This window comes from Apostichopus japonicus, chromosome 20 (genome assembly GCF_037975245.1).
Source record: "Apostichopus japonicus isolate 1M-3 chromosome 20, ASM3797524v1, whole genome shotgun sequence".
NCBI classification, from domain to species: Eukaryota; Metazoa; Echinodermata; class Holothuroidea; order Aspidochirotida; family Stichopodidae; genus Apostichopus; species Apostichopus japonicus.
In genome coordinates this window covers 33129165-33155202 of record NC_092580.1, presented here as the reverse complement: position 1 = coordinate 33155202, position 26038 = coordinate 33129165, and the positions used below count along the sequence as shown (strand labels likewise).

Here is a 26038-nt window from a genome sequence, read left to right as displayed (position 1 = left end):
TTGGTGGGGGGGGGGGGCGCTTTCGCACACTAGTATACTATGCACCGCTATGAAACTATTAGGTCAATGATATGTCGAGATATAGAGTCAGCTCCGATACATAGAGGCAAGATGGCGGCCCCAGTATATACAACATTACACTGGTAGAGATCCGGCAATCTGTCAGTACATCTACTTAGTTTTCTGAAATTCATATACATTCGTCTAACAATCCCTGCAAGAGCACTGTACCGGCCGGAATCCCAATTAAACGCTCAACCACATCCATTTTGAACAGGGCATGCCGACTTCGTTGCACACGCTTTGCCATTGGGTTTCTTGAACGGGGCATGCCGACTTCGTTGCACACGCTTTGCCATTGGGTTATACCATATACCGCACCACAATTAATTGCTCCATTGACTTACACACTAAACTTGTCACTTTCCAAGCCCGATAGAGCATAGATAGAAGTTTTCAACTGACATGTCCTACCCACCATATGATAGCTTATGGCTTGGGCTATCATGAAACATTCAACTTTGCCACCATGACCGTTTAGAGTTTGAGCTAGAAGAGCTCAAAATTTATCACAGTGCTCCCATTCCCGGCTGTCGCCGAGGAATCTTATTGTTTTACCCAAGAATTTCTAAAATGCCTTAAATTACCTTCAATCTTCCAGATTTTTAGACCATCAGTAGTTTATTTCATCATCTTCAACATCCAAGCATAAAAAAGAATGGCGATGAATCAGTAAATGCCACAAAAATCAACACAGTAGGGCACTTTAGGGCTATTTTCCTCTCAGGCGGACGTGCACTATACTCTAATTGTGGTGCGATACATATCCTCCCGCGTTCCATGTGAAATCGACGACTTGCTATGATAATGCTACACATATTGTGCCAGTTCTGAAGCACCAAAGCAGTGACTCAGGACGTTCGTGGCTTTAATTGTTTATATATATAACTTTTCGGATAAGGAATAGTCAAATAGGCCTTTTATCTGAGCAGCATTCACAACGACTCAAACTAATACTATCGGCGAATCCCATGCATGACTAAACGTTTACTGCTCTATCGCTCGTTTTCAAACTTTTCCATTAATATCCCTTTCAAATCGAGTGTATAAAACATAACAGTTAACCTTGATTGCTGGTTCCCCCCCCCCCGCCCCCATTGCACCCCTTTCCAACTCTCTTTCTATATAGGTATCACACCACAAATAGAGTAGTGCTATCCGCTTCAAAAGGATAACCATTTGGGGGGGGGGGTAGCCCTAAAAGTGACCTACTGTATTGATTAATTGTTGTACGAAACTGAAGGACTAGAAAGAGGGCGGTTAACTGTAGTCAACCATTCGTCGGTAACCCAACCTCCAGCCTCCACCGGGATTCGAACCCGGGCCTCCCGCTTTATATGCGGACACCCTAACCACTAGGATATAGACGCTGATTGTATGTCCAGAGGTTCGAAGCCGGTACGGAAGGTCGTTATTCCACTGTAGGCGTTTGTCACCTGTATCGAACAATACTACTTCTGTTTTGGTGACATATTTTGCCTTACTCTAGAGATCAAACATGATGCTAACCAACTCGAAATCATTTGTGATTCCTAAAGCCGCATCTCGAAAGAGATACTTTGAACAGACTTTATGTTAATGACATGGAGGTAAACGACAAAGGCAAATGAATATATATATAATAGAAAACGTAATGAGAAGGAAAATCCAGAACAGTGAAAAAACTTCCAGCCTCCACCGAGGTTCGAACCCGGGCCTTACGTGATATATCAAAGCAATTCATTTGAAGTTACGACGGATGAAAAACAAATCCGATACGGATCAAAAGTTATCCGATTATCCAAATCTAATTATCTTAATCTAACATAACTCAGTACATTTCTTTGACTTCACTGCCATGCCGACACTCATCTCCTAAAAAGTTTCATTTCCTGCTACTCCTTGTTACTAGTAATATCGCCACCATAAGCTGCTTGATCCCATCAAACACAATTTGACCAACTATACTTGCTTCAAACCAAAAATATTGAAGAAAACAAACACCCTTCTCCTCGACCCCCTAATTCAAAATCTCCTTCTTAAGTACATAATTAATAAAACCTTCACCAAAAATAATTAAAAATCCTTCCTTCCTTTGAACTGGGAAGAGGCTTCGACTATGGCAATGGGACCCCTTGTATAGGAACCCGGTGGCTAGAGGGATTGTGAGTCAAACTCCGGAAGAATAGTTCTCTTGCGGGGAACAGCACAGTCACTGTGAAAGGTTTTTTTTACTTTCTTTTTTCTTAGCATAAGGTCTGATTCAGGGAGGGTGGGGTTGCCAGGTCTGGAGCAGCCTCCCAGTATTTAATTTTCCCCTTGTTAGAGGTTTTAAAGCTTCCATTCTGTGTTTATTGCTTGTCTCCTTACCCTTACCAATCTATTCATAATAATGTCGCATTTCTAACTGCATTTAAATCTAACCCAGACGTCGTCATATTATACCCCGCTAGTCTTTCTATAACAGTGTTAAAAGCTTGTCAATTTAGGCGATATGTGAGAGTGACCGTTAATCGTGGAAAAGTGCTATTTTACACTAAGATATATATCGTCAAGATCACTAAGAGTGGTATAGTATGCCCAAGTCTTGTCAGTGTTAAATGCAGTTAGGAATGTGTCATTTCCGGCTAAAAGTCTGACTCCCGACGAAGTCTTTCTAATGTTTTTTCTTCATTTGCTTTTGCACTGATGTATTACTATCATCCAGTAAGGACTGCGCACAGGCCATGTGCATGACGTCACGGATTATGACGATAATCGGAATAATAACCCAAATCGAGTTTAATCCAACGAAGTAAAACCAAAACAGGTAAGGATCGTTGAATGGCGTACATTCGAAGTTATCAAAGTAGGCTTCCAGATAGTAAAAGATTGTCCCTAATGTGTGAAAAGAAAGAAAGAAAATTATTCATCATTAGGGAATTCTTAAAACGTGTCTCGGAGTGGGGAACTGTGCTCGAGTGCATATAGTCTGCACAACATAGGCCACAGAAAGTATTGTTAAAGAATTATAGATTTTGCTTATGCTGCAACTTATATGGAGTTTCTATATGACCAAGGCTATCACAATGTTTGCCGCGGCGTGCAAAATTCGAAGGGTGATATAAATTACAGGTAAGGCATAATTCTGATTGAAAGCTATAGTCCCTTTCAACTTAGCAGTGGGGTAGGAAGGTTCTTTTGAGTGGGGGGGGGGCTGAAGACTGATGGCCGGCCTGGAAGAGGGGGTGTCCCCCACCCCTTTGGATTTTTTTTTTGCATTTCCAGGTGGCCTCAGATGCAATTTGGTGCAATATAGCACACTTCAACACCCACTCCATTTTGTAAATAAGTTTGCATTTTCACCTGGCTTTAGATGCAATTTGGTGCTCCAAATGAGATTTTTTTCTGCCAAAATGTTCTGAGCACCAAGGGCAGTTAGTTCCTTACTGATGACGAATGTTGTTATCATTTATTGAGAAATGAAAAAAGGGGTTTTCTGACTTGCGAAGCGGGGGGGGGGGGGAGGCGGAATGAAACTCCCGCCCCCATATTTTTCACTGGGGGGGACTGGCGCCCCAGCCCCGGTTCCTACGCCCTTGCTTGCAAGCGATACTTCTGTTTACGTCCTTATTTATAGTGTTTTTAAACTATGGGTAGACTTTACAATTCACTATATACCGTATAGCTGGAAAGCCGAGACAAGCATTTCGGTAGCGTAGCGGCCAGCTGAGCGGTTAAAGGTCATCCACATGATGAGAATACAACCAGGTCCATCCAAAAACACGGTGATGAACTCAATGGCATATACTCCCGAGTGACCACTGTAACAAAGATATGATTAATTTAGTTAGGTTAGTTAGTTAATTCGAAGTTTAATGAAATGTTTGACAATTTATACAAACTGTACAACAGTATGTTTTGTTTGTTTGTTTTTGTTTTTTTGCATGGCACTCGATGAACGGTATTCGTTAGAGAGAAAAAGATGAAACATAAAAGTAAAAAAATACATTGACCGCTTTCATGGTGACTGGATGATGCTAACAAACAATACAGGTTAAGCCCTCCGCACACTGTACGACTGATTCCGATCCGATGCAACTCTGCCGCCGTTACGTGGGAAGTCTTTAATCGCGAGGACTGGTGGTTCTAAGACCGACTGCCACCTCCCCCCCCCCCCCCCCGGCACACTGGCCGGCTGAGGAGCGCACATAACGGTTGTTTCCTCGTTTAGTTCACATGTCGGAATATCCACTGAAGGTTTTCCAGGAAACGACAGTCCGACTTGCGTCGTGTAGTGTGCGGCAGTGTTACCAGCGACAGTTGACGAAAAAACGCTAGATTTGCGAAAATAAAACCCTAGAAAACGCTAAATGGTAGTTTCCCTAACATTCGTGTTGTTTTGAGTCAATTTAGCACAGATTCGTAGGATGAATGGTCACCATCACAAAATAGACTTTGAATAGTTGATTTGAGTGATAGTCTGACCCAGAAAATTTGAAAAAAATATGGAAATTTTCGACAAGAGATTCCGAAGATTGGGCAAAAATACTCAAAATAAATTTGGATGGGTCTCCAAGTAAGAATTTTGTCTAAAAAATCTGAAAAGTGGTCAATTTTTGGTAAATTTAACTAGTTTTAGGCAAAAAACGGTAGAATTACCAAAATTAGAAAAAACGTGCGCTAGAACCCCACAAATGACTAAAAACGCTAGATCTAGTGTAAAAACGCTAACTCTGGTAACACTGGTGTGCGGTGGGCTTTTGCATTTGTACTGATCGGTAACGCTGTCTCCTTCCACGCTCAGACACCCCGATCGATCCTAGTATTGCTGAACGTATGTTGGTAATATGGAACGCCAATAATATGTTTATCAAAGATGCTATATATAAGAAGAAAATACCCGGAGGTGTGACTAATTGGTTATAACCATGTTTTCTGTCAGTGGAACGAGTCGTCCACACAGCAAGGGTATTGTTAGTGACGTGTTAAGTCTTATGAAAGCTATAATCATATGGGCATTGACTGTAATTATACCGAGTCAGTAAGATATTCTACTATTTGTAGTATACTTATTACGGAGATCGATATTCGAACATACCAGTAATGTTCTGGAATCTTCCAGTCATAAAATACTCCACAAAGAAAACCGAATCCTTACACATTTTTGTTATTGTGTCAAACATTATTTTCTTAAATACAAAACTACTCAAAAAGATACGTGTGAGTAAGAAAATCCAACATTATGAATCTCTTATACAAAATGATCTTGTTGTTCAGTGCCATTTCCTCTATTAAACTTCAAGGGCTTGTAAATATGTTATTCATGTGACGTAGGGATTACACAAACTGACATGATATTAACAAATTGTAAAGACGTAGTTTCATTATCTAGCGAGACACAAGATGTCTAGCTTGTTTTCTTTTGACCCTAAACATAAAAACATATATACTTACGTAACGTATCGGCTATCAGCACGCCCGTATTCCTTCACTGATGACAAAACCAGAACAAAGGGTATAATAGGTTCGGATATCAGTTTATGGGTGGCCAAAAGTTATTTATACACAGGAATCCAACAATACATATTTTCTTTAGGAATGCCTGTATACAGTCGTGCCATTTTCAAAATATTGTTATTATAAAAATACAAAAGGAACAGCAACTCGTTTGTTGGAAAACAGTTACCCGCGAATGCACGCTAACTGTGTTCATTACAATCAACGCCACAAGCACTGTACGGGAGCAGGGAGTTATATGTCCATAACAACTCCCTGCTTGGAGTGAGCGTTTAGTGGGTGGCGATTAACGGGGGCAGGTGAAACCGTGAAAGGGGCCTTTTCATGGTCAACAGCCTTAAAGGAAAGTCTCAGTCAAGTGCAAGAATATTAAATATTGTTCACTTTACTGACATAGTCCCCTTAAATGTAGTGAGAATGCGATCCTAGATGATCATGGCGAAGATCCTGTTTAGGCCTACCCAAAGTCAGCCAAAACTAATCCCCTTCCAAGTTGAAAAGAGCAAGTGAAAAGAGGGGGCTATCATGAACGCAGCAGTGGGGTGTGCGAAGTGGAGGGCCGGGAGGGGGACGTACCCTCACATCCATCGTCACCAGGCCGGGGTACAACCCCTTATTCGGGGGAAGTTCTCCACCTTCCAAAGTATTTAATTCTCACTACCTTGCTTTTAGACCTAATTAATAGTCTAAATATGGCTCATAATGCACCATTTAACCTCTTTACTTTGATTTTGTTTTCTTGAGGACCCCCCCCCCACCCCCATCCAACTATATGGGAGTCGCATTCTACGACCCAAAGGCACACCTCTCAATCGATCGCTACAATTTTGATCCTGAGTCCTTAAAGTTTCATGATCATATCTGAAACAGTCAGGGATATTTGCCACCGTCGAAATTATGTCCTCATCACTGGAACACAGGACCTTTTATTCTTAAGAATTCACAAGTGGGGTGGGGGATAGAGGGGGTTCAAGAAATAGACCTTCAATCAGGTGATAATATCTTACAAGTTAGAGCAGTCGAATGCATATGGAATATCGAAATTTTGACTAGCTCATATAATTAGACTTCAAATAAACTGGGCAGGAAAAACAAAGTGCATAACTTTGCGTTTTAACTGAATTGAAAATTTAATACCAAATTGTCGACATTTAACACAAAAAGTTGACATTTTGAACGGATTAAGTCGAATTTTCGAGTTTCGAGAAAAGATAGAAATTTTGAGATCATAAGCTCACATTTCTACCCTCTCCATTTTGGCCACCGCAGCATTTACACACCTCATGGATTATGGATACTTACTGCATTCAGAAAGAATATCTTGTCGCCATACGATAGATCGTCCGTAACGCACATAGTTTGCTTCGAGAGTCATGTGAGTGAATCCACTAACACAGAACCAACACATCAGTAGCCTCTCTGTGATTTTAAGAGAGGTGTTGTATTTATCTCTCCGAAAGATTAAGAGTGTAACTGTGAAAGCAACCACCACAGCTCCAAAATAAGCGGTAAGAATGTCTGGAATTGACATTGAATTTGGTATGTAGTCAGGAATTACCAGCGATGCTGGTGTAAATGGATGCAATACGCGGACGGAGTCTCCCCTTTCAGAACCCGCCATTTTTAATCAAGCTATACTGAGCAAACCCTTGTGCTATAACAATTATATTCATAATGTTATAGGCAAAGAACTGTAGCCGCATATACAGAGTAGGCGTTTCTAAATGTTACAATAGAATTTTTTCAATTCTCAAGGTTAGATCAACGTATGATTGTCATTAATTCACAGTAGCAATGTATATTGTGTCTACTACGTATGGCACTGCCATGTACATCGTGGTTTCGCTTCGTACATGTTCAGTACTCTGTGAGTCACAATATTATAACAGACGAAGAACATGACGTAGTTGGTGGATAGGCCTATATCCTAGGTCAGCCTGTTCAACTTGTAACAGGTCCCAACTCTATGGTAACCATAATTTTTTCGTATAGTTATAATCACGTTATTCCCTTTCGAAGCCTTTACTGGTGACACTTCACTAGATGTAACAATACCGTTATGGTTACACATTAGCCTTATAGTAAGCGGACTGGAGTTGAGAGTGGTTAAGTTGTTTGGTTTTTCGTTCTATACCTTGGGTGACATTACTTAAATTAAATCATGTTATTGTATACTGCATGATTGAGATTACCACGCAAGCTAAACAGCTATTTTTCAGTCTGGTCGATGTCTTCTTAATGTACCGTATCTTACTCCAAATACAATTTAAATTTATTTAGTTTCAGACACTCTCCTTTATTGACCCCCCCCCCCCCCGGCTGTTCTAAGGTTATCGAGTGCGAGGACGAATTTAACCCAAATTTCAACACTTTCCGGACTATTATCATACTAGTAGAACTGACAAAGCAGGGAGTTGGCTATATAAGCAAATGCATGACATATCCTTCACTTTCGGAAACTTTGCTATGGAAGAAGATCTGAAGTTTTATTAACTCAATCAACTCGAAATTTGATTTTCTTAAAAGTAGGTTTGTCCGAAGTCCAAGGGAACACATTATAATGATAATGCATTTGGACAAAACCGCAGCCTTCTTGCAGCGGAAGTAAATTTCGCATTGCATGTTATGGCGGAGAGTGGAGGGTAGGGTGCGGGTCGGGATAGGAGGGAGTTGAGGTGTAAGAAGGTCCATAACTGGTACCTCTACATGTTAAGTTAAATGATTTTTTTTTATACTGACGATATTGAAACAAGTCGATTTTGAGTATACATACTGTATATTGTTTAAATAATTAAATGTATCATTTTTCTTCTTTAAGTCCTACTTTTTAAGTACAAACAAAATTAAAAGCATCATTTAAAATTTTTTTTTTTTTTTAAATTACAAACAAATTAAAAGGATCACTTTCTTTTTAAATCCTTTTTTAACCTACAAACATATTAAAAAGTATGAGTTTTCTTCATTAAATTCTTTTTAAATACAAACAAAATAAAAAAGATACTGTTTATTTGTTATTTTTTTCCCAAATACAAACAAAATTAAAATGATCGTTTTCTTTTTTAAATCATTTTTGTTATTAAAAACAAAATTAAAAGGATCATAAAAGATCTTGACTACTGTACATCACATTACTTATGTGTCATAATCATGTTTCAAGATCTTTCTTATAAATTTTGAGAAACTGACTTATTTTGCTAAATCTTGTCATTACAAACAAACAAAATGATAATAATAAATAAATGAACACACACACACACAAACATAACTACGAAAGAAAGATAACAAATGATATTAATCACCATTCAGTTCATTTGATTATAAGTAACTGATGATTTATTAATACTAAACCACTGTCAATCATTTCTCATGATCTTTATACATTCTGGAGAAATCAAGCATTTTTGCCAAGTCCAGATGCCATATCTTGCCTTTGATAGTCTCCAATGTTGTTAATTAACCCGTCGCCATGTTGTCGGGTGGCTTATCGTGCATTTCATGGCGGACTTTAGAAACAAGCTATGATGCCTGGTGCCTTATGTCACCTTTAATGGTCCACAAATCCATTGGAAATTAACTTTCAACTTATATCTGTGTGTAAAAGTAAGTGGGCCTGACGTTTCGATCCTAGCAGGATCTTCTTCAGAGGCTGAATGCCATTGAGGAAGATCCTCTGAAGAAGAGCCTCTAAAGAAGATCCTGCTAGGTTCGAAATGTCAGGCCCACATACTTTTACACATTCTCTTACACAGGCTCTTTAGTGGATATGCAGTTTGCTTACAGTTTTGTTTTATTTTAATATGTATATCTGTATTATCTCAAATTCATGTCAGGATAGCAACCTTCATAATAGTAGGGAGAATTAAGGCCATCGTCATAGTAAGCTTGTCCTCCATCCCATAATTGTAAAGACCTTCCATAGTAATTCTCCCAACCTTCAGCTGCTGTTCTGTCTGATTCATTCCAGTAGTATGAATACAGGTCTTCCTCGTCATCTGAGTAAGCACATGCTTCATGCGACACGTGAGCATCCACAAAAGTAGGACCAAATTCAGGAATCTGTTTAACCTTTGACTTTACTGAAGACTTCTCTGACCACTCGGCACCAAAATAAGAAGTGTCACAATCTGGATAATGATCCAGATCGGCATAATAGAAGTCAGTTTCGGCATGCCGATCGATCACTCCGTACTGATCCGTCATACTGGACTGGCGATCGGACTCTTGTGTGAGTTCAGATGATAGTGACGAGATCTCTGAAAAATCAACATCACCAGGATTAAGTTTATCCATCTCATTCTTTACTGACGTTTCATTTTCATCATCGCTGCTCGAAAGAGATTCAGAGTCTTCGTCTAAATTCACGTCGATCTCTTCTTTGTTTTCCCGTTTACTATCTCTCTCACCCTCGTCGGGGGAAACTGCCACCTTTTCCTGAGATACGTCCTGGGAATATGTTTTGGCAAAGAGTTTAAAGTACTCCCAAATTTTATCCGAAGTTTTGCATCCCTGAGCATTGCAGGCAATGTTTTCAGGTTTTTTCCTGTCATCATTTGTATTACCGTGGCTTCCTTGTAAATTTGCTCTTTTTGTACTTAAACTTTTCCCAGGATCTGAAGAAACCTGATGCTTTCCATGTTCATTGTATACATAAGTTTTGCCTCTGTCATCTTTCGCATCATTATTCACATCCTGAACATTAGTATTTGTAGCATTTCTAGCCTTCTGCCTTCCCTCACGGTTTATTTTCATGCCTTTCTTTGCAATAACCTTCCCTTTGTCAGAAAATACAGCACCCTCTGTGACACCTCCCCCTGTAGGTTGAATGCTTTCATTAGGTCTCCCAGTTCTCTGACTTGAAGTGCTGTTTTTATTCAGGTTTAAATCTTTTCCACAATAGTAAGCTTGTCCTCCATCCCATAATTGTAAAGACCTTCCATAATAATTCTCCCAACCTTCAGCTGCTGTTCTGTCTGATTCATTCCAGTAGTATGAATACAGGTCTTCCTCTTCATCCGAGTAAGCACATGCTTCATGCGACACGGGAGCATCCACAAAAGTAGGACCAAATTCAGGAATCTGTTTAACCTTTGACTTTTCTGAAGATTTTTCTGACCACTCGGCACCAAAATAAGAAGTGTCAAAATCTGGATAATGATCCAGATCGGCATAATAGAAGTCAGTTTCCATGTGCCGATCGGTCACTCCATACTGATCCGTCATACTGGACCGGGGATCGGACTCTTGTGTGAGTTCGGATGATAGTGACGAGATCTCTGAAAAATCAACATCACCAGGATTAAGTTTATCCATCTCATTCTTTACTGACGTTTCATTTTCATCATCGCTGCTCGAAAGAGATTCAGAGTCTTCGTCTAATTTCACGTCGATCTCTTCTTTGTTTTCCCATTTACTATCTCTCTCACCCACATCGGGGGAAACTGCCACCTTTTCCCGAGATACAACCTGGGAATATGTTTTGGCAGAGAGTTTAAAGTACTCCCAAATTTTATCCGAAGTTTTGCATCCCTGAGCATTGCAGGCAATGTTTTCAGGTTTTTTCCTGTCATCATTTGTATTACCGTGGCTTCCTTGTAAATTTGCTCTCTCTGTACTTAAACTTTTCCTGGGATCTGAAGAAACCTGATGCTTTCCATGTTCATTGTATACATAAGTTTTGCCTCTGTCATATTGAGCATCATCATTCACATCTTGAACATTAGTATTTGTAGCATTTCTAGCCTTCTGCCTTCCCTCACGGTTTATTTTCATGCCCTTCTTTGCAATATCCTTCCCTTTGTCAGAAAATGCAGCGCCCTCTCTGACATCTCCCCCTGTAGGTTGAATGCTTTCCTTAGGTCTCCCAGTTCTCTGACTTGAAGTGCTGTTTTTATTCAGGTTTAAATCTTCTCCACAATCAAAATGAGAGGATCCATTCTGTTTTTCCTCATCCTCTCCTCCAGAGTGCGGTTTTGGTAAGTACAACCTTTCTGATCTAACATTTCCTAATTCCTTTTCTACTACATTTCTGTTCCTACTTGAAGCTCTCAAGCTTGTCTCAATACAATCGTGGCTTTTTTTCTCATAACACGACGAGCCGTGGTCAAGCTCGTCTCGTCTGGGAAACCCTGGGTATAAATCTTGCATCTCCAAGACTGATTCGCCAGTCTTGACTTGTTCTGCCAGAATTTTCAAATTTCTAAATTCTTCCAAAATGTCTGAATCTTTGAGATATTTCAGACATTCATTTACATCATCATCATTATTCTTCTTCCTCTTCTCATTTAGTTCTAAAGTCTCACCAGATGATTTTCCATCTTTTACTGTTTGCATCATTTCAGAAGTCATTTCCTCAATTTCAAAAGCTGATGAAGGAACATCGCTGTCTGTTGCCTTAACATCGGTTTCTTCAGACAATAATTCCTTTCTCTGACAACGACTTGCAAATTCACTCTTCCCAACATTTTCCAATTCTGCAACAGAATTGCCCTCTAAGACTCCGCTCCCAACTACTTCATCCGCATCACTGCCTCCATCTTGAAATAACTTCACCACTTCCTGCCAAGGCCATCTCTTCCTTGACGTTTCCTTTGACTGTTGAACTATCGCCATGGGAACCAACCAGTCCTCTAACTCATTCTTCATGCTCCATATGGCCTTGCCTCTCGATGGATGATCACTCCACTTCCTGTTCCTATCCTCAAGTACTTCACTTTCTTTTTTATCGTCTTCAGAGTCGACCAACGGAACCTGAGAAATATCATTTTGTGACAGCTTCCCGTTCTGAAAAACACCCGTACCTCCATCTACGCCCAACCGAGCGTCCTCTTTCTCGCTTTCCTGTCTTTGGTCTTCTACTTTTCTATCCCCACCTTCATCGATGACTGCGACCACATTCTTACGTCCGTCATATTCTTCCACATTTGCCTCGTCACTACTAGGAGTGACTGTTCTTGACGACGTCATTTCTTCCACCGTGTCCCCGGAAGCACTATTCGGGACTGTGCACTCTGGACCAAGAACTTCTGTCTCAACTTCTTGGAAAGTCATCTCCAAAAGACGTGATGGCAAAGGATCTACCAATGGAAAGCAGTTGTAAAATTAAACATTTGTGTGACAGCATTGAGTATAATCAAATGAAGGCATTGAAGGCACTGCGGAACAACTAAATGTTACTCAAAAGAGAGCATGTGCTGGCCCCTACCCCGAGTCTTGTGAAAAAAATTCAAATGCGTACCTTTCATAAATCAGAATGGCACCTATTTCTTACAAAAAGTAACCATTTCTATTTTGTAATGAAAAAAGAGTCACTTAATTCGGGGAAAAATATGTAAAGAAAAATTTCTGTTTTGTTGACAAACATTAGAATGTGTGGTACATAGTTTAGTTTGTCAGAAATTCAGAATATTTTGATGTGATTTTCTGGTTTGACCCTTCAAATGCAAGCCACATGTCCCACTTGCCCCTTCAAACTTTGTGCCCAACCTCCCAGATTTTGAACCCTATTCCACTGCCTCTGTTTAAAAGGCCTAGTACCATTTTTATCTACTAGTTTTATCACTTTGTCGTTCATGTTTAGAAGTACTTTGCATAAATACCACCTCTTACCTTCAAATGTTAACGTGAAGACTGAAAATGATAGAGGTATAAAGCAACGGAAGATAAATGGCCAACTGGTGCAGGAATTTGTAGTTTGGATGAGGTGCATTTGAACCAGTGAGACCTCAAGCAATTTGCTGGAGCAACCTGTCAACTCCAAGTTCTATTGTTTGGGGTATTAAACTGTTCAAAGAAAACTTTGCCTTCAAATATTCCAGATATTCAAATAATGGTCACTGATTTCAAGCTTCGAAAGGCAGTTTACTGCCACTCCAGGAGCATTTTCTATCACAGAGACACGTTTTTCTCTAATTTTATAATTCACTTCGCAACGTCTGAGAATAACTGACTAACTGTCAGCAGAGGATCTTTAGAAAAGGTTCAGTACGCTATAAAAATGTCGAAACAACAGGGGGGTGTTCAAATATTGTGTAGCAGCTCTGAAAGCTGTGAGCTTTGTCTCTTGAAAATACTTCTCTCTCCCTGCAAATAAAAACTGCTATGAATCTTTGCACTTGTGTAGCAGTTTGTTCATTTTGCATAGCATGTTGGGATACGACACCAGATAAATTATGCCCTGGATAATTCTAGTGACTTTTGATGAGATTTTGATCTTGCCATTTTGAACCACTCCTGGATAAGCATTTACTCCAAGCTTGTCAGAGAGCTGGGAATTTTGTTTTTCTAGAACAGTGAGTTCAAAGGCATATTTGATGTTCAGTAGTATAGATTATTGTCAGGTGACAGGCCGAAAAAGACACTAAGCAAGGAAATTCTTCAAAATACATATTTAAGCAGAGATGAACTAAACACTAAATTGTAAGAAATCTTGCTAAACCTGGTCCTCAATATGAAGGACCAATGACTTTTAGGTATTTCAGTCTTTTTCTATATGCAGTTGCATGTGTTTGTTTGTGTGTGAGGGGGAGGGGGGGGGAGCAAACTTAGCTTGCAATAAAATTCAAATTTCAGTTCACCTGGCAACACTTTGATGTCACTTCCACTCCTCTTCTGAACCGTTTTAAGAAGACCGACCTCTGACCCTTCACTGGCCAGAGTGATGGCCGCACCGTGGGTGCCATATCTTCCCGCTCGGCCGATTCTATGCAGGTAGGTCTTGAAATCAGTAGGTACGTCTAAGTTGATGATCAGATTGACGTTTTCTGCATCTATACCTCGCGCAGTCTGCACACAATAACAATGTAAGTAACGTTAGGTTGACTTTAGCAACCTTCATTGGTACGGTCTCACTTTAGACTTATCAGACAGATATCGGTAGCTGGCATGACTGAGGCCAAGCACTAATATTTTAAGTTTTGTTAAATAATATCAAAATACGTAAATGACAATGGTAAACTTTGTTTATATTTTATATCAAGCCCTGCATGGTCAGCAGTTTGTTTGGTATTCAAGACACATGTTCAGCAAAGCCAAACAAAATGACCTAATAAATTGCAAGGGTAGAGCACATGTTTCCTTTGTAGTGAATGATCAAGAAAAGTTTTGAGTTTTTGAACTGTGTTTGATAAATGGTTGTGGATTTCAACAAACAGAATTCACATGATTCATCTGAAGAACTGTGCTTGATGACAGGCTGTAGCATCCAGCTAATAGACTACCTGTAGTTTATCTAATGCACTGTTACAAAGAATACTAGCAACAGCTCAATAGGTTGTGTGATTAATTTTCTTTCATCTCTAACTTAAATCGTGCAAACTAGGACACGAGGGTCATATCGAGTGGAATCGTGATCCATCAAGCAGTGTGGCAGGCTTTATGTTATCGTTACGCTGAAAACAATAAAACATTACTGTCATCAGATGCATCAGGTACAAACTATTTACCAGATCTGTTGAGATGAGTATCCTACACTTGTAAGTTTTCAGCTCTGCCATCGCCTTCATCCTGTCTACTTGTTCTTGGTTTCCGGAGATGTAAGTTACTGGCCAACCTCTCTCCAGGAGTAAATCGCAGAGGTTCTGAGCTCTGTTTGAAGGACATGTGCAAATATTTAAAGAGAGCAAGTCAGTAGTACTAAAGGAATGGACATGGTCACAGCTTGAAGCTACATGAATACAGGCAAAATTAAAATTTGTCAGGTTCATCAAGAAAAATCAGTGTTGCCAATTGCGTTGTAACACCACACTGTAATCACAAAATTTCTACTATTAAGCAAGTTGGATAATGTACTTACTAAAAGGCGACCATAGTTTTCTGTCAGGTAATCTTTTGATATAATATGAATCTTAAACATTTCTTGTTGACATCAGGGGGTATAGTATCTGTACTGTTCATTTGATTAAGGGAGGGATGGAATTTTGAGGTCATCTCAGCGTTTGGTCGTTCCATGTTTTAAGGGTGATGGTCAAATCACCATGCTTACATCCTCCCAGCAAAGAAATAATTTTGTTCAAATTGAAATTATTCAGGGCATTTTTCACAAATTCGGCTATAGGCTAGAGGACACATGAGATAATCCGGGACAATTGATGGAATCCGAGGACAATTCAGGAGACTTTTAATGACTCAAAAGTCTAGAGGAGTAAATTGGAGGTGTCAGGTCATCTTAACCGAATATGTGTTGTAATGGTTACATGGCAGGTTTGGTTTTATTACTTTTCCTATGAACTTGTGTAGTAAACCTTATAGATGCACACTGGCAATTTGTTGTGTTTTTCCTCAAAATTAGATTCATTGGAATGTGAAACTACCTCATTCATTTGGAACGATGTAAACCTAATACCTTATTAATTTTAAAGTTTGAATCCAAACCAATTCACAATAAAAACCATAAATTGGAACATTTTTTTATATATATTTTTTCCAATGTGCATCTAGAATGTACACTACACTTGTTTACTTCAAGTTTACTTTTCGTACAAAATGTAAAACTTCGACCATCAGTGCCTAATTAAAGACAGATGTAGATAATAATGAAAACTTCACCAGGAATCTTAGATTATTTCCTCTTTGATCCATCACAACACAAGTTACAGTTGGATTTATTACTATTAAGGTTTGTTATGCAAAAAGAGGAAGTTTCGGATTATCTGCAGATGTAACATATTTCTTTTACTTGAATATTACCTTGATTGCAGGTTTGAAAATATAAGACACTGGTTGAAAGCAATCTGAGATAAGAGGTTGACAAGGTGATCTGCTTTGATTTGGAAGCTCTTGTGTGGGAGATGGTGTCCTGGAACAATCTTATAAAACTGCTTTATGCCTAGAAACAATGGAAAGGTGGAGTTATATTCAAAGTTGATGAAGAAAAAAAAACATAACTTGAAAACTTAGAATTATAAACCTAAAAAACTGAAATCAGTAAAAAATAGCCCAGTCCTACAATTATGATATCAGTAAAAGACAAGCTGATAAACCTCTACTACAATTTATAAATATCTTAACTCTTAGAATTCTTTGATATACCAAAAAGATGAAAAACTGAAGATTTTTCATTCAATATATTCCTGCTTCAGTTGGACAAAAGGACGTTCAACATTCCAAAGACATAAGCAAATAGGATACTATATTTGATAGTGATCAATATTAGTTTTCTGAATCACAGAATGGCTGACAGAACAAAATCATTTTACAAAATGAAACACAAAATCTTCTTCTAAGATATGTTGATTTTGTTTTGACACAAAGAAGAAGAAGAAGAAGCTCTTACCTTGCAAGACAAGGTCTTTTGGATTTAGGCGCACAAAAGTTGGATCTCTCATGTAATTGGTGAGTTGTTGAGCAAGGGTTTCTGGGTAAGTAGCAGAGAGCGCTAACATCTGCTTGTTCTCTGGTAAATGATGATAAATCCAGCTGAAGAAAAAACAAAAAGATATGGCAGAAGTGAGAAACCAGTGGATCCTTTACAGTTAAATGGCCAATGGGGATACAAAACTGATGAGATGCTAGTCACTGATTTTCACATCAAATATTGTATCTACGAACCCAAATCAAAACAGCAGGCTATAAATTGTACAATTACACAAGGTAAGATTATTAATAGTACTTTCCTGTAGGCTTTAAGAAGGCTAAGATTGAACATAAGTCACCATTGCTTGCCTTCCTTCTAATTTACCTTTCTCTGTATTCAGCTTAATTTCATACATACCTTACAACAACCTTTCTTAATGAATGAGGATAAACTCAGCTTCTAAAATAATCGTGTTTGATGTTTTCCTTCCAATCTGAAAACTGCAGTTTTTGTTAAGTTATCACAAATAAGAAATACAACCTTTTCACTTTTTTTTCATATCACATGATCTTGTTGTTAGTTTCCTTTGTTTGCCTGGTGTCTATGATAAGGCAAATAATAGTTTCAAAGACAAGCAACAACAACAACGAGTCCAATCTCAACAAAGGTTGCAAATGTTTCCAAACGGGAAAACAAAAAAAAACATTTGCCTACTGTAGAAACCAATCTCTGTTGTAACATCTGTCTGTTGCATATTCCAACATCCAACATGGATTCCTTACCAATAGCCTGACAGTACAAGGCATCAGTATTTGACATCGAACCCCCCACCCACCCCCCTCCCCCCCTAATTCAACTTGCCTATACAACCTAGCAGCTAAAAACTGTTACTAGTTTTCAAAAGTACATTCCAGAAGGTTTGAACCTTCAATTTATGCCCAAACTTTGAAATTTTTAGGAAAGAAATTGTTTGAGAATGACAGTAAAATGCTGTAGGAGTTGAATGTGAATGCCAATTTCTTGACTGTGGTTCAATATTGGGAAAATTGTCAAAGTTAATGAAGCGTGCTACATCTCTGATTCAGTTTAGCAAACAGTCTGGTCAGTACATGTTTAAACCACACAGCTAGCTGTCACATTTCTCTCATCCCTCTTCTCTCTTCTCAAAATTCATTCCCCTTCCTCCACCACTCACCCTACCCCACCCCTCCTCTCCACACCCAAAGTAAAAGGGATTCATCTCTTACTTAACAGATGCCTGGAATCTTTCATCTAAGAGCTTGTCTGCCTCATCAAGGATGAAAAGTCTAACGCTGTCTGTTTTCATGACATCATACTCAATCAGCTGTTTGATGCGACCTAACAAGAATATCATGAGATTCATCAAGCAGGAGTACAAAACGAGCCTTTGTATTCAAAACTGTGTTTCAACCATTGTAGGCTTAATAACTGTTAAGAGAATACTAAGAAAGTTTAAAAGCCTTTAGTGGAAAAGACACCAGGATTCTACAGCGCATTCAAGTTTGAATGTCATAACATTTGAAATCTGTTTGATATGTGATATCTCATGGTTACTTTATCTGTGCAATGATATGCAAAGATTCACCTAAACTATTCTTCCTAAGATCTTTGTGAAATTTTCATCATTAATATTGTGAGCTCTGTCACAAATGATCGCTGACCTCTGCCAGCGACGTAGCCAGGAATTTGAAAGGGGGGGAGCACATTTTGCGATTGATATGGATTTTCAAAATTGTAGGCACGACTATCTAAGCAGAGCGCCACCATCGGTTGGCGCGCAGCGTACAAGAAAATTTCTGGTTTTGATACCACCCAGATCACCGGAAATGGCACTTCTCGGGCTTGAAAATGACCAACCAGATGTACACTTTTTGCCTGAGAACCAAGTATTTCCCGATAGTTTTTTTTCCATCCATAACCTTTTTAAGATTGTCACCAGTCACAAATCATGTTCGACCTGATCGCATGTCCTGTGGATCATTGCTTTTTATAGGTGATTCTACGTCGCGGCCCACAATATCCATCAGCCCCACTTTTCAAGGTTCCAAGCCCATTATTTGTTCAGAATTTGAAAATTCACATTTCTCGTGAATAACTCACTTCAAAACATATCCATAATGTTGCAAAAAATTTCATCTATGGACAACCAATATAGAAAAACCTCCTTCAACCCCTAACAGACCGGTCAAAATTGCACGAGTAGAGGGAAGTGTGATGCAGAATGTTGGTCAGAAATTTTCGTAAATTCAGACACAGTTAATTTATTGGTGTACAAATATTAAAACCTGTTATAACGGCTATTATAAAACTTGGTTGAAGGAAATGAAAAAAATAGCAGATATTTCCGAAACCGAACACTACACACATAGGCGTAGGAGGCGGGGGGGGGGGGGGGCTGCAGCCCCTAATTCGCCATTTCTAATGTAAAAGAGAGTTTTGACATAATTGGACCTCCATGCCTTTTTCTCCATCTACATAAGACATTTCGTTGTTTACATTAGCATCCCGCGGTACACTGCGCAACTTTGACGGACCGTACGGTACACGATGGCATGCGATGTAGGGTAAATAACCGATGCTTGTTTATATGATATTGACCATAACATGTTGAACGCGCGCGGAGCGCGCAAAAAATGTTGGTTATTTTTTTCGGGCAAGTCGGACAGTTTTGAGGCTGTTCATCCTGGAACGCCATTTTCATGCTCACTGATATGATGTGATATCTGCTGCGGTTGCTTTACAAATTCGAACAGGCGCGTAGCGAGGAATTTGCCAAGGGAGGGGCGAAGCCTGTAGGCAAATTATCTAAGCGTAGCGCCACCATAAGTTGGCGCGAAGCGTTCAAGAAAATTTTGGCCGAACATGCCTCCCAGATCACTGGAAATGGCACTACCCAGGACCATTTGTTGGCGCGAAGCGTACAAGTAAATTTTGGCTGAAAATGCCTCCCAGATCGCTGGAAACGACACTTCCCAGGCCTTGTAAGTTGCATCTAAGCACTTTCTATTTTGAAATTACTGGCGATATCATAAAAAAAAATATACTGAAGGGGGAGGGGGCGGTCGCCCCCTTCCCGAAATGCGTCAGGTTCCCCGACGACACGGTCGAGTTCGAGACCAGCCACAGTTGGTTTCATTCAATTCTACAATTATTTAAGGCGTATATACACACACACGCGTTATGATAGACCATATAGGCCTATAGTATATAGATCATGAGTGAGAGAGGAAAAATGGAAACGTCAAAAATGGAGTTGTCGGTGTAAGGGGTAGGGTGAGGCAAACGCCCCTTCCGAAATCCTTGATCCGTCACTGACTACCCTGTGTATATAATAGGGACCAGCGCTGTAATGATGTCACTGTTCCTCTTTCTCTTCCCGGTGTCTTGGCGTTTTCCTTCTACTCCCTCTTTTTCTCCTTTTTCTCTCTTTCTTCTTTTTCTTTTCCCTTCCTGCCTCTCCTCCTCCTCTTTTTTTCCCCTCTTTTTTCCTTTTTTTTTTTCCTCTCCTCTTTTTCTTACCCGGGAGGCGCGCGCCCCCAACGCCCCCCCCCCCTGGATATGCGCCTGTTGTGCATACAGTTCGTGACATTCCATAGAGTGCGGTTAGGCAGGCAATATGTATTTTATTACGCAGTGGCCAACTGTAGGCTTGTAATTGGCTATAAGCTAAATTTAGCTAATTGCATCTGCCAAACTAAGTAAGTAGTTGAATCAGTAGGCATGAATGTTACTACGATTACAATCGAGTTAACGGAGCTGACGAGTATTCAAGATCAAAAGAGCACTGACAAAATACCATGCTAAAAAAACGACAGTTTAAAAAAAAAAAAATCGACACTGAAAGGGGGGGAGCGGTCGCTCCCCCTGCTCCCCCCCTGGCTACGTCCCTGACCTCTGCCAAGACTGACAGGATTCTTCTGCTCAATGCGTATCTATTCATCAACCATGAGAACTTGGAAGTTGTTATTTGTGAGATGACATGTTTGCAAGCTTGAATTCATACCTACACAACACACACACAAAATCGTATTGCATTGCAAGGAAGGAATGAAGAAACGAAGATGTAAGTTCACAGTTAACCTCTGCAAAAAGCTTTATAAAGAACAAAAAAGAAGGAAAATGGTAAACACAGTACTGCCACAGCCAGTTCAAATAGTTGACTAAATAATTACCAGGCGTGCCAACGGCGATGTGACATTTCTTTAGGTTTTGTCGATCTTGTCCAAAGATGGTCCCACCGATGAATGTATGGCATTTCAATCCCTCTATAGCTCCACCAATTGCCTGAATCACGGCTTGAATCTGGACTGCAATCTCCCGAGTGGGTGCAAGGATGAGAATTTGCAAGCTGTTGGATGTGGCGATGACGCTCTCCAGGGCTATGACACCAAAGACGCAAGTCTTTCCAGTCCCAGATTTTGCTTGAACGATCAGATCTATTGATTGATACAAAGAAATCAGAAATTGATTTACAATGAGAAAAGAAGTTATTGGCTATGACAGGATCTGTATCAAAGACCATAGAAGTACATGCTCAGTGCTCTAGCAAATAAGGCATCCGTTCCCAAGTTGATTGCAACCTTCATTAGCCGTTTCTTTAATAATTTAAAAAAAAATTAATATGTAACTTAACTATCATTATCCAACTTTCAAGTGATAAATTACAGAAAATTTCTGATTTGAAAATGCAAAAACTGTATTACTGGAATCAAATTCAAACATTAGTCATTTAAGTTTGCTTCAAGAGCAATTTGTGAATGGCCTTATACTGCTACGAAATCCAGACAACATTACTGAGCAGAGCATTACTGTAAAATGAATCAAATACACAAAATTCAAACCTGTTAAGTTAACAAATATTCTTACTCAAGATTTTTCCATATAAGTGATACAGTAGAACTGAACAAACCAACACTTTTTGTAGTTAACGTTATCAAAAGTTTGTTGTTTCCAAGCAAAAATTGTTGCATTTGGAGCACGTTGAAAAAAATCACATTCTGATAGTATACACATTTTAATGCAGAAATATGCGGTATAGAGTTTTGGATAAATTGATTAGGTATCTGTAAGTGTGCTTCATGCTTTGAGGAGAGGGATTTGACCTGCAGATCTAGAAAATACTCAGCAGTTTTAGAAAAGCAACTAACATCCTCTTAAGACAAGAACTGAGCTAAAAGTTGTACCTAATCCACATCTGCCTAATGGTATGGCCTTCAGCTGAATGGGAGATGGTTTCTCAAATCCTGCTGATGTTAGACCTTTCTGAACAGGGTCGGAGAGCATCAGTGAGGCAAAGTCTACATTGATAGTTTCACTAGACAAGACATCTGATGTTCGTTTCCTCTCTAGAAGGTTGTGGGCTGTCTTCTCCTCTGAGGCAGCCATGAGTGATTGCAAACCTTCATATACAACAGTAATGAACTAAAAAAAGGACAAAAAACATGAAAGCAACATTACTATATCCACTAATAAGTCTACATGTGATAACATTTGATGATTATGTCTCCATCTCTTATTTGTGTACTTGACACCATTGTCTACCCCAGCTGGTATATAATGCATAGTGTCAATTTACACTAAATATCAAAGCTCCGACCATCTTGAAGAAGATGAGACCTTGGAAAAAGATTATTAAGTTTAAAGCATTCTTTAATTGAGAGTCCAAATGAGGTGATCACCTTGATAGAAGATGGAGGAGGAGGAGGAGGAGGAGGAGGAGGAGGAGGAGGAGGAGGAGGAGGAGGAGGAAAGGGTGACATTAAAACAGATTTACTGCTATTTGAAGTAACTATGAGCTCCATGGATGCCTAGTAAGACTAAAAGCTCAACAGCTTTTATGCATACTGGTTGGTCATGATGCAGTGTCTTCATGTCAAATGGTTTTACACCAATTAGATTGTAAAGCTGTTTGGACGTAGAGTATCTCACAATGAGATGAGGAAAAGTATAAAACAGCCTTATTTGCCAATTAAGTAACTGATTTATGGTAAAACCAAATAGACCTAGGAATATATGCCTTGCCTAAACAAGTATGGACAGCTATTTCAATCAGCAACCAAAATAAACTTAATATGTACAGTACTTATAAGCTATGTTTATATGAACAATTGTGGGCATTTATGTAAAACAGTTGTTGTACCAATTATTTCCCAGAAATCAAGGTTCCGACTTCCGAGTAAGTATAGTATCATAGTCTGATTACTGCTTTTGAGGATCTGAGTACAGCATTTTAGAATCCGAATAACAAGTGCGAGTAATTTTCATTCGAGTATGTTCAAGAACTTTTAAGTTATTTATTATGCAACAACATTATATATGTGACTGCTCCCTGATAGATATTTCAATCAAATGATGTAGAGTTAGATGTGATGACAATGCCGGGTTCTTGTCAAATATTGTTGCCAAATATATCTCAATATTATCAGCTATTTCCTGATGACTGGAATCTCAAAGTGTCTGTAGCTCAAGCAACTTCCTGATGTATGTACACACAATAGCACTGCATTCACCCTAGAGTACGTACATACACTAATTTATTCTTCTTTGTTAGCCTCTACGTACTGTACTTGGTATAATACTTAGATAGTAGGCTAGTAGCCTACTGTATGTGTAGGCTAGGATACTGTTGGAGTAGAGATGCATGGGTATAGTATTTATATGTAGAGTAATAAAGTGGAATTTCCATGAGGATTGAAAAATCCTGTTTTAACGTCAGTTTTACACACACAAAAATTGCCTTAAAAACGTACAGTACTCGTCCTGAGTGAGAATCAAGTATCTTAGGGTAGAAGTATCAGTATCAGCATTTGGCGTGTGAGTATTTGATGATGATTACCGGTACTATAACATTCAAGTACTTTTCATTGAGTGCGAGTACTTTTCGTCTTTTGAGTAAACTGTAGCCTACATAACATCAAGTGCTGCTAAAAGTACCATATTGGACTAGGCCTAGGCTATAGGGTCAGAGGTCTGCCCTATTACTGAGGTTGCAAAGTAGATCTTCATTACGCATCACATAGGAATATAGTCTGTTATGAAACCCCCTCCCACATCGCCCTCCCTTCCCCTCCCCCAATCATCCTCAAATGGAAAGACATGGTTACACAACTGAAAAATCGGTAAGCATGACTTTCGCGAAACAGGTAATTTCAACGTCAATACCACAATAACCTGCCGATAAACAAGATGAACAATTTCAAGCATTACAAGAATGTTAATATTTCACTCTAAAATCCCTGATTATCTACTTAAGGGATACAAGTCTACAATTTTATGTCACGGTTTGCTACCAAATAGAAAAAAATGTCCCAAACCTAACTCCTCGTTGTGTTCTGGTTTCCGGAATCGCGCAACTAGACCTAAGTACCGTTGCTTCCTTGTGCGTCCTCAGTCATGGTTGACCCTAACGTTTCGTGCGTCATTTACAACCTCACATCAGGGTTACACAATCCCCCTAACCTCAACAACGCTGTTTCCATGTGTGGTTACAGATGGGAGTAGAGAGATGGTGGGATGTAAACCTCCTTTTCGCCCCCACAAAAAAAGAAAAAGAATTAATAACGTGGTGATTTTTTTTTCAGGCGCAGGACCACACATCCTTTACATTGGACCACTGAGGGTCACACCCTTCCTTTCCCTGCATGGGTCCGTCAACAATTCCTAGGGTGTGAAGACTCGCGCACAAAGAAACGTCTCATGCCGGTAATCTGACCTAGTTTCGACTGAGGTGTAACAAACGCGTTAGACACCACCATTGATCCCAAAAAATACACACACAGCTTGCTACCGTCGGTAATTAGACCAGGGAATGGTTATGGAACAACTCCCTGATTAGACACTAGGGTACAGTCACTACATGCAGCTACGGTCAATACCCACAACACAGTTCACATAATAGCGATGGACATTATTATTATAATTATTTTTTTTAAACTTTATTTTAAGAGGGTAGCTCGTTTAGCAATAGCTAATCTTCCACGAGGCCCTCTAATAAGACATATAATAATATAAATTATGAAATGTATGAAAATTTAAGAAGTCATAAATACATTAATAATGCTTAATAAAATAGTTAAAACGTGTACAGAGTAAAGAAAATTAAGAAATTTGGTAAAAATAAAAGTGAAGTAGACCTAAACAATATCAGATACTAGGCGTTTAAAATGGTTAAGATTTCTAGCTGATTTACTCTTTGATCTAGTTTGTTCCAGTCTTTTGCGGCAATGCATGAAAAACGGTTGTTATAAAAACTAGTGTGTCCGCCTGTAATGTGCAGGTTTCTTGCAGTAGAGGATCTTAAATTGTGATTATGAATGTTCGTAACTGGTTTAAACATCTCTTTCATGTCATCCGGTCCTTGATCATTAATTGACTTGTATACCATAGTTAACCTACTATACATAGCGTGTCTGTCAAAAGTCTTCCATCCCAGCCTGGCAAATAAATCACTTGAACAATCTTCATATGTAGCACTTAATTCGTGCAGCACTTTTCTGTAATTTAATAATTCTATCAGTATTATTGGCAGTGGTAGTTCCCCAAACTAGACAGCAGTAGTCAAGTATTGGAAGAATATATCCCTTATAATAAAGTATGCACGTGGGAGTGTCTATATACTGTTTAATCCTTCGCAACAGAGCTAATCTTGTAGTAATATATTTGAATTAGAACAATTTTCATTTGAATGATATACTGCGATTCGTGACGATCAAATTAAGAAGAAATGTGTGTTGAGGAGAAGGAGGAAGTCATGATCCCCCACCCCCCTCCAACCCCCGTTAATGCCGGTATTGTACAAAACGTCTACTCCATAAATTTGTGGAGAGGATGTTACTATCGGGTCACAAGTTCACAAGTTAATTCCACAAACTTGCATCAAGGATACAAGAACGTGATAATTTCAGAGAGTTCTCAGGTCAATGATTCTCCTTCCTCGATCAATTCAGGTCAAGTAAGTCTGACTTCACAGTCTAAACAATATGCAGGTTGATAGAATATATATTTAACAAAAGCTAGCACACGACCAAAATGTCAATCGTTGAATAACACAAGGCCATCATCATTCTATCGGATGCGGTCAGGATTATTATATTTTTGCCGCGTGTCTCTCAACCTGAGGTAGAACCTTCGACGGTATACCTTCATATTCCGTGACTTTGGGAGTGTACGTGTATTAACAGGACATTGATT

The 26038-nt window shown here is 39.2% G+C and overlaps 1 protein-coding gene across 2 annotated transcripts; it reads right to left on the bottom strand.

Moving 5' to 3' along the window:
• Nucleotides 1-662: 662 nt before the first annotated feature.
• On the bottom strand, nucleotides 663-24312 carry LOC139961428 (uncharacterized). 2 transcript variants are annotated; one of them, XM_071960582.1, is made up of 12 exons: nucleotides 24163-24312; nucleotides 22033-22270; nucleotides 21022-21285; nucleotides 18076-18187; nucleotides 16808-16950; nucleotides 16222-16360; nucleotides 14979-15120; nucleotides 14112-14319; nucleotides 6841-12611; nucleotides 5476-5512; nucleotides 3700-3842; nucleotides 663-2916 (listed from the first exon to the last, which is right to left on the bottom strand). In XM_071960582.1, exons 2-9 carry the CDS (start codon nucleotides 22232-22234, stop codon nucleotides 9349-9351), a joined length of 4473 nt encoding a protein of 1490 aa, XP_071816683.1. In that variant the 5' UTR covers nucleotides 22235-22270; nucleotides 24163-24312; the 3' UTR covers nucleotides 663-2916; nucleotides 3700-3842; nucleotides 5476-5512; nucleotides 6841-9348. The 2 variants fall into 2 exon arrangements, with proteins under 2 accessions (XP_071816683.1, XP_071816684.1); XM_071960583.1 differs by having other exon boundaries at nucleotides 24168-24254.
• Between the last annotated feature and the right edge of the window lie 1726 nt (nucleotides 24313-26038).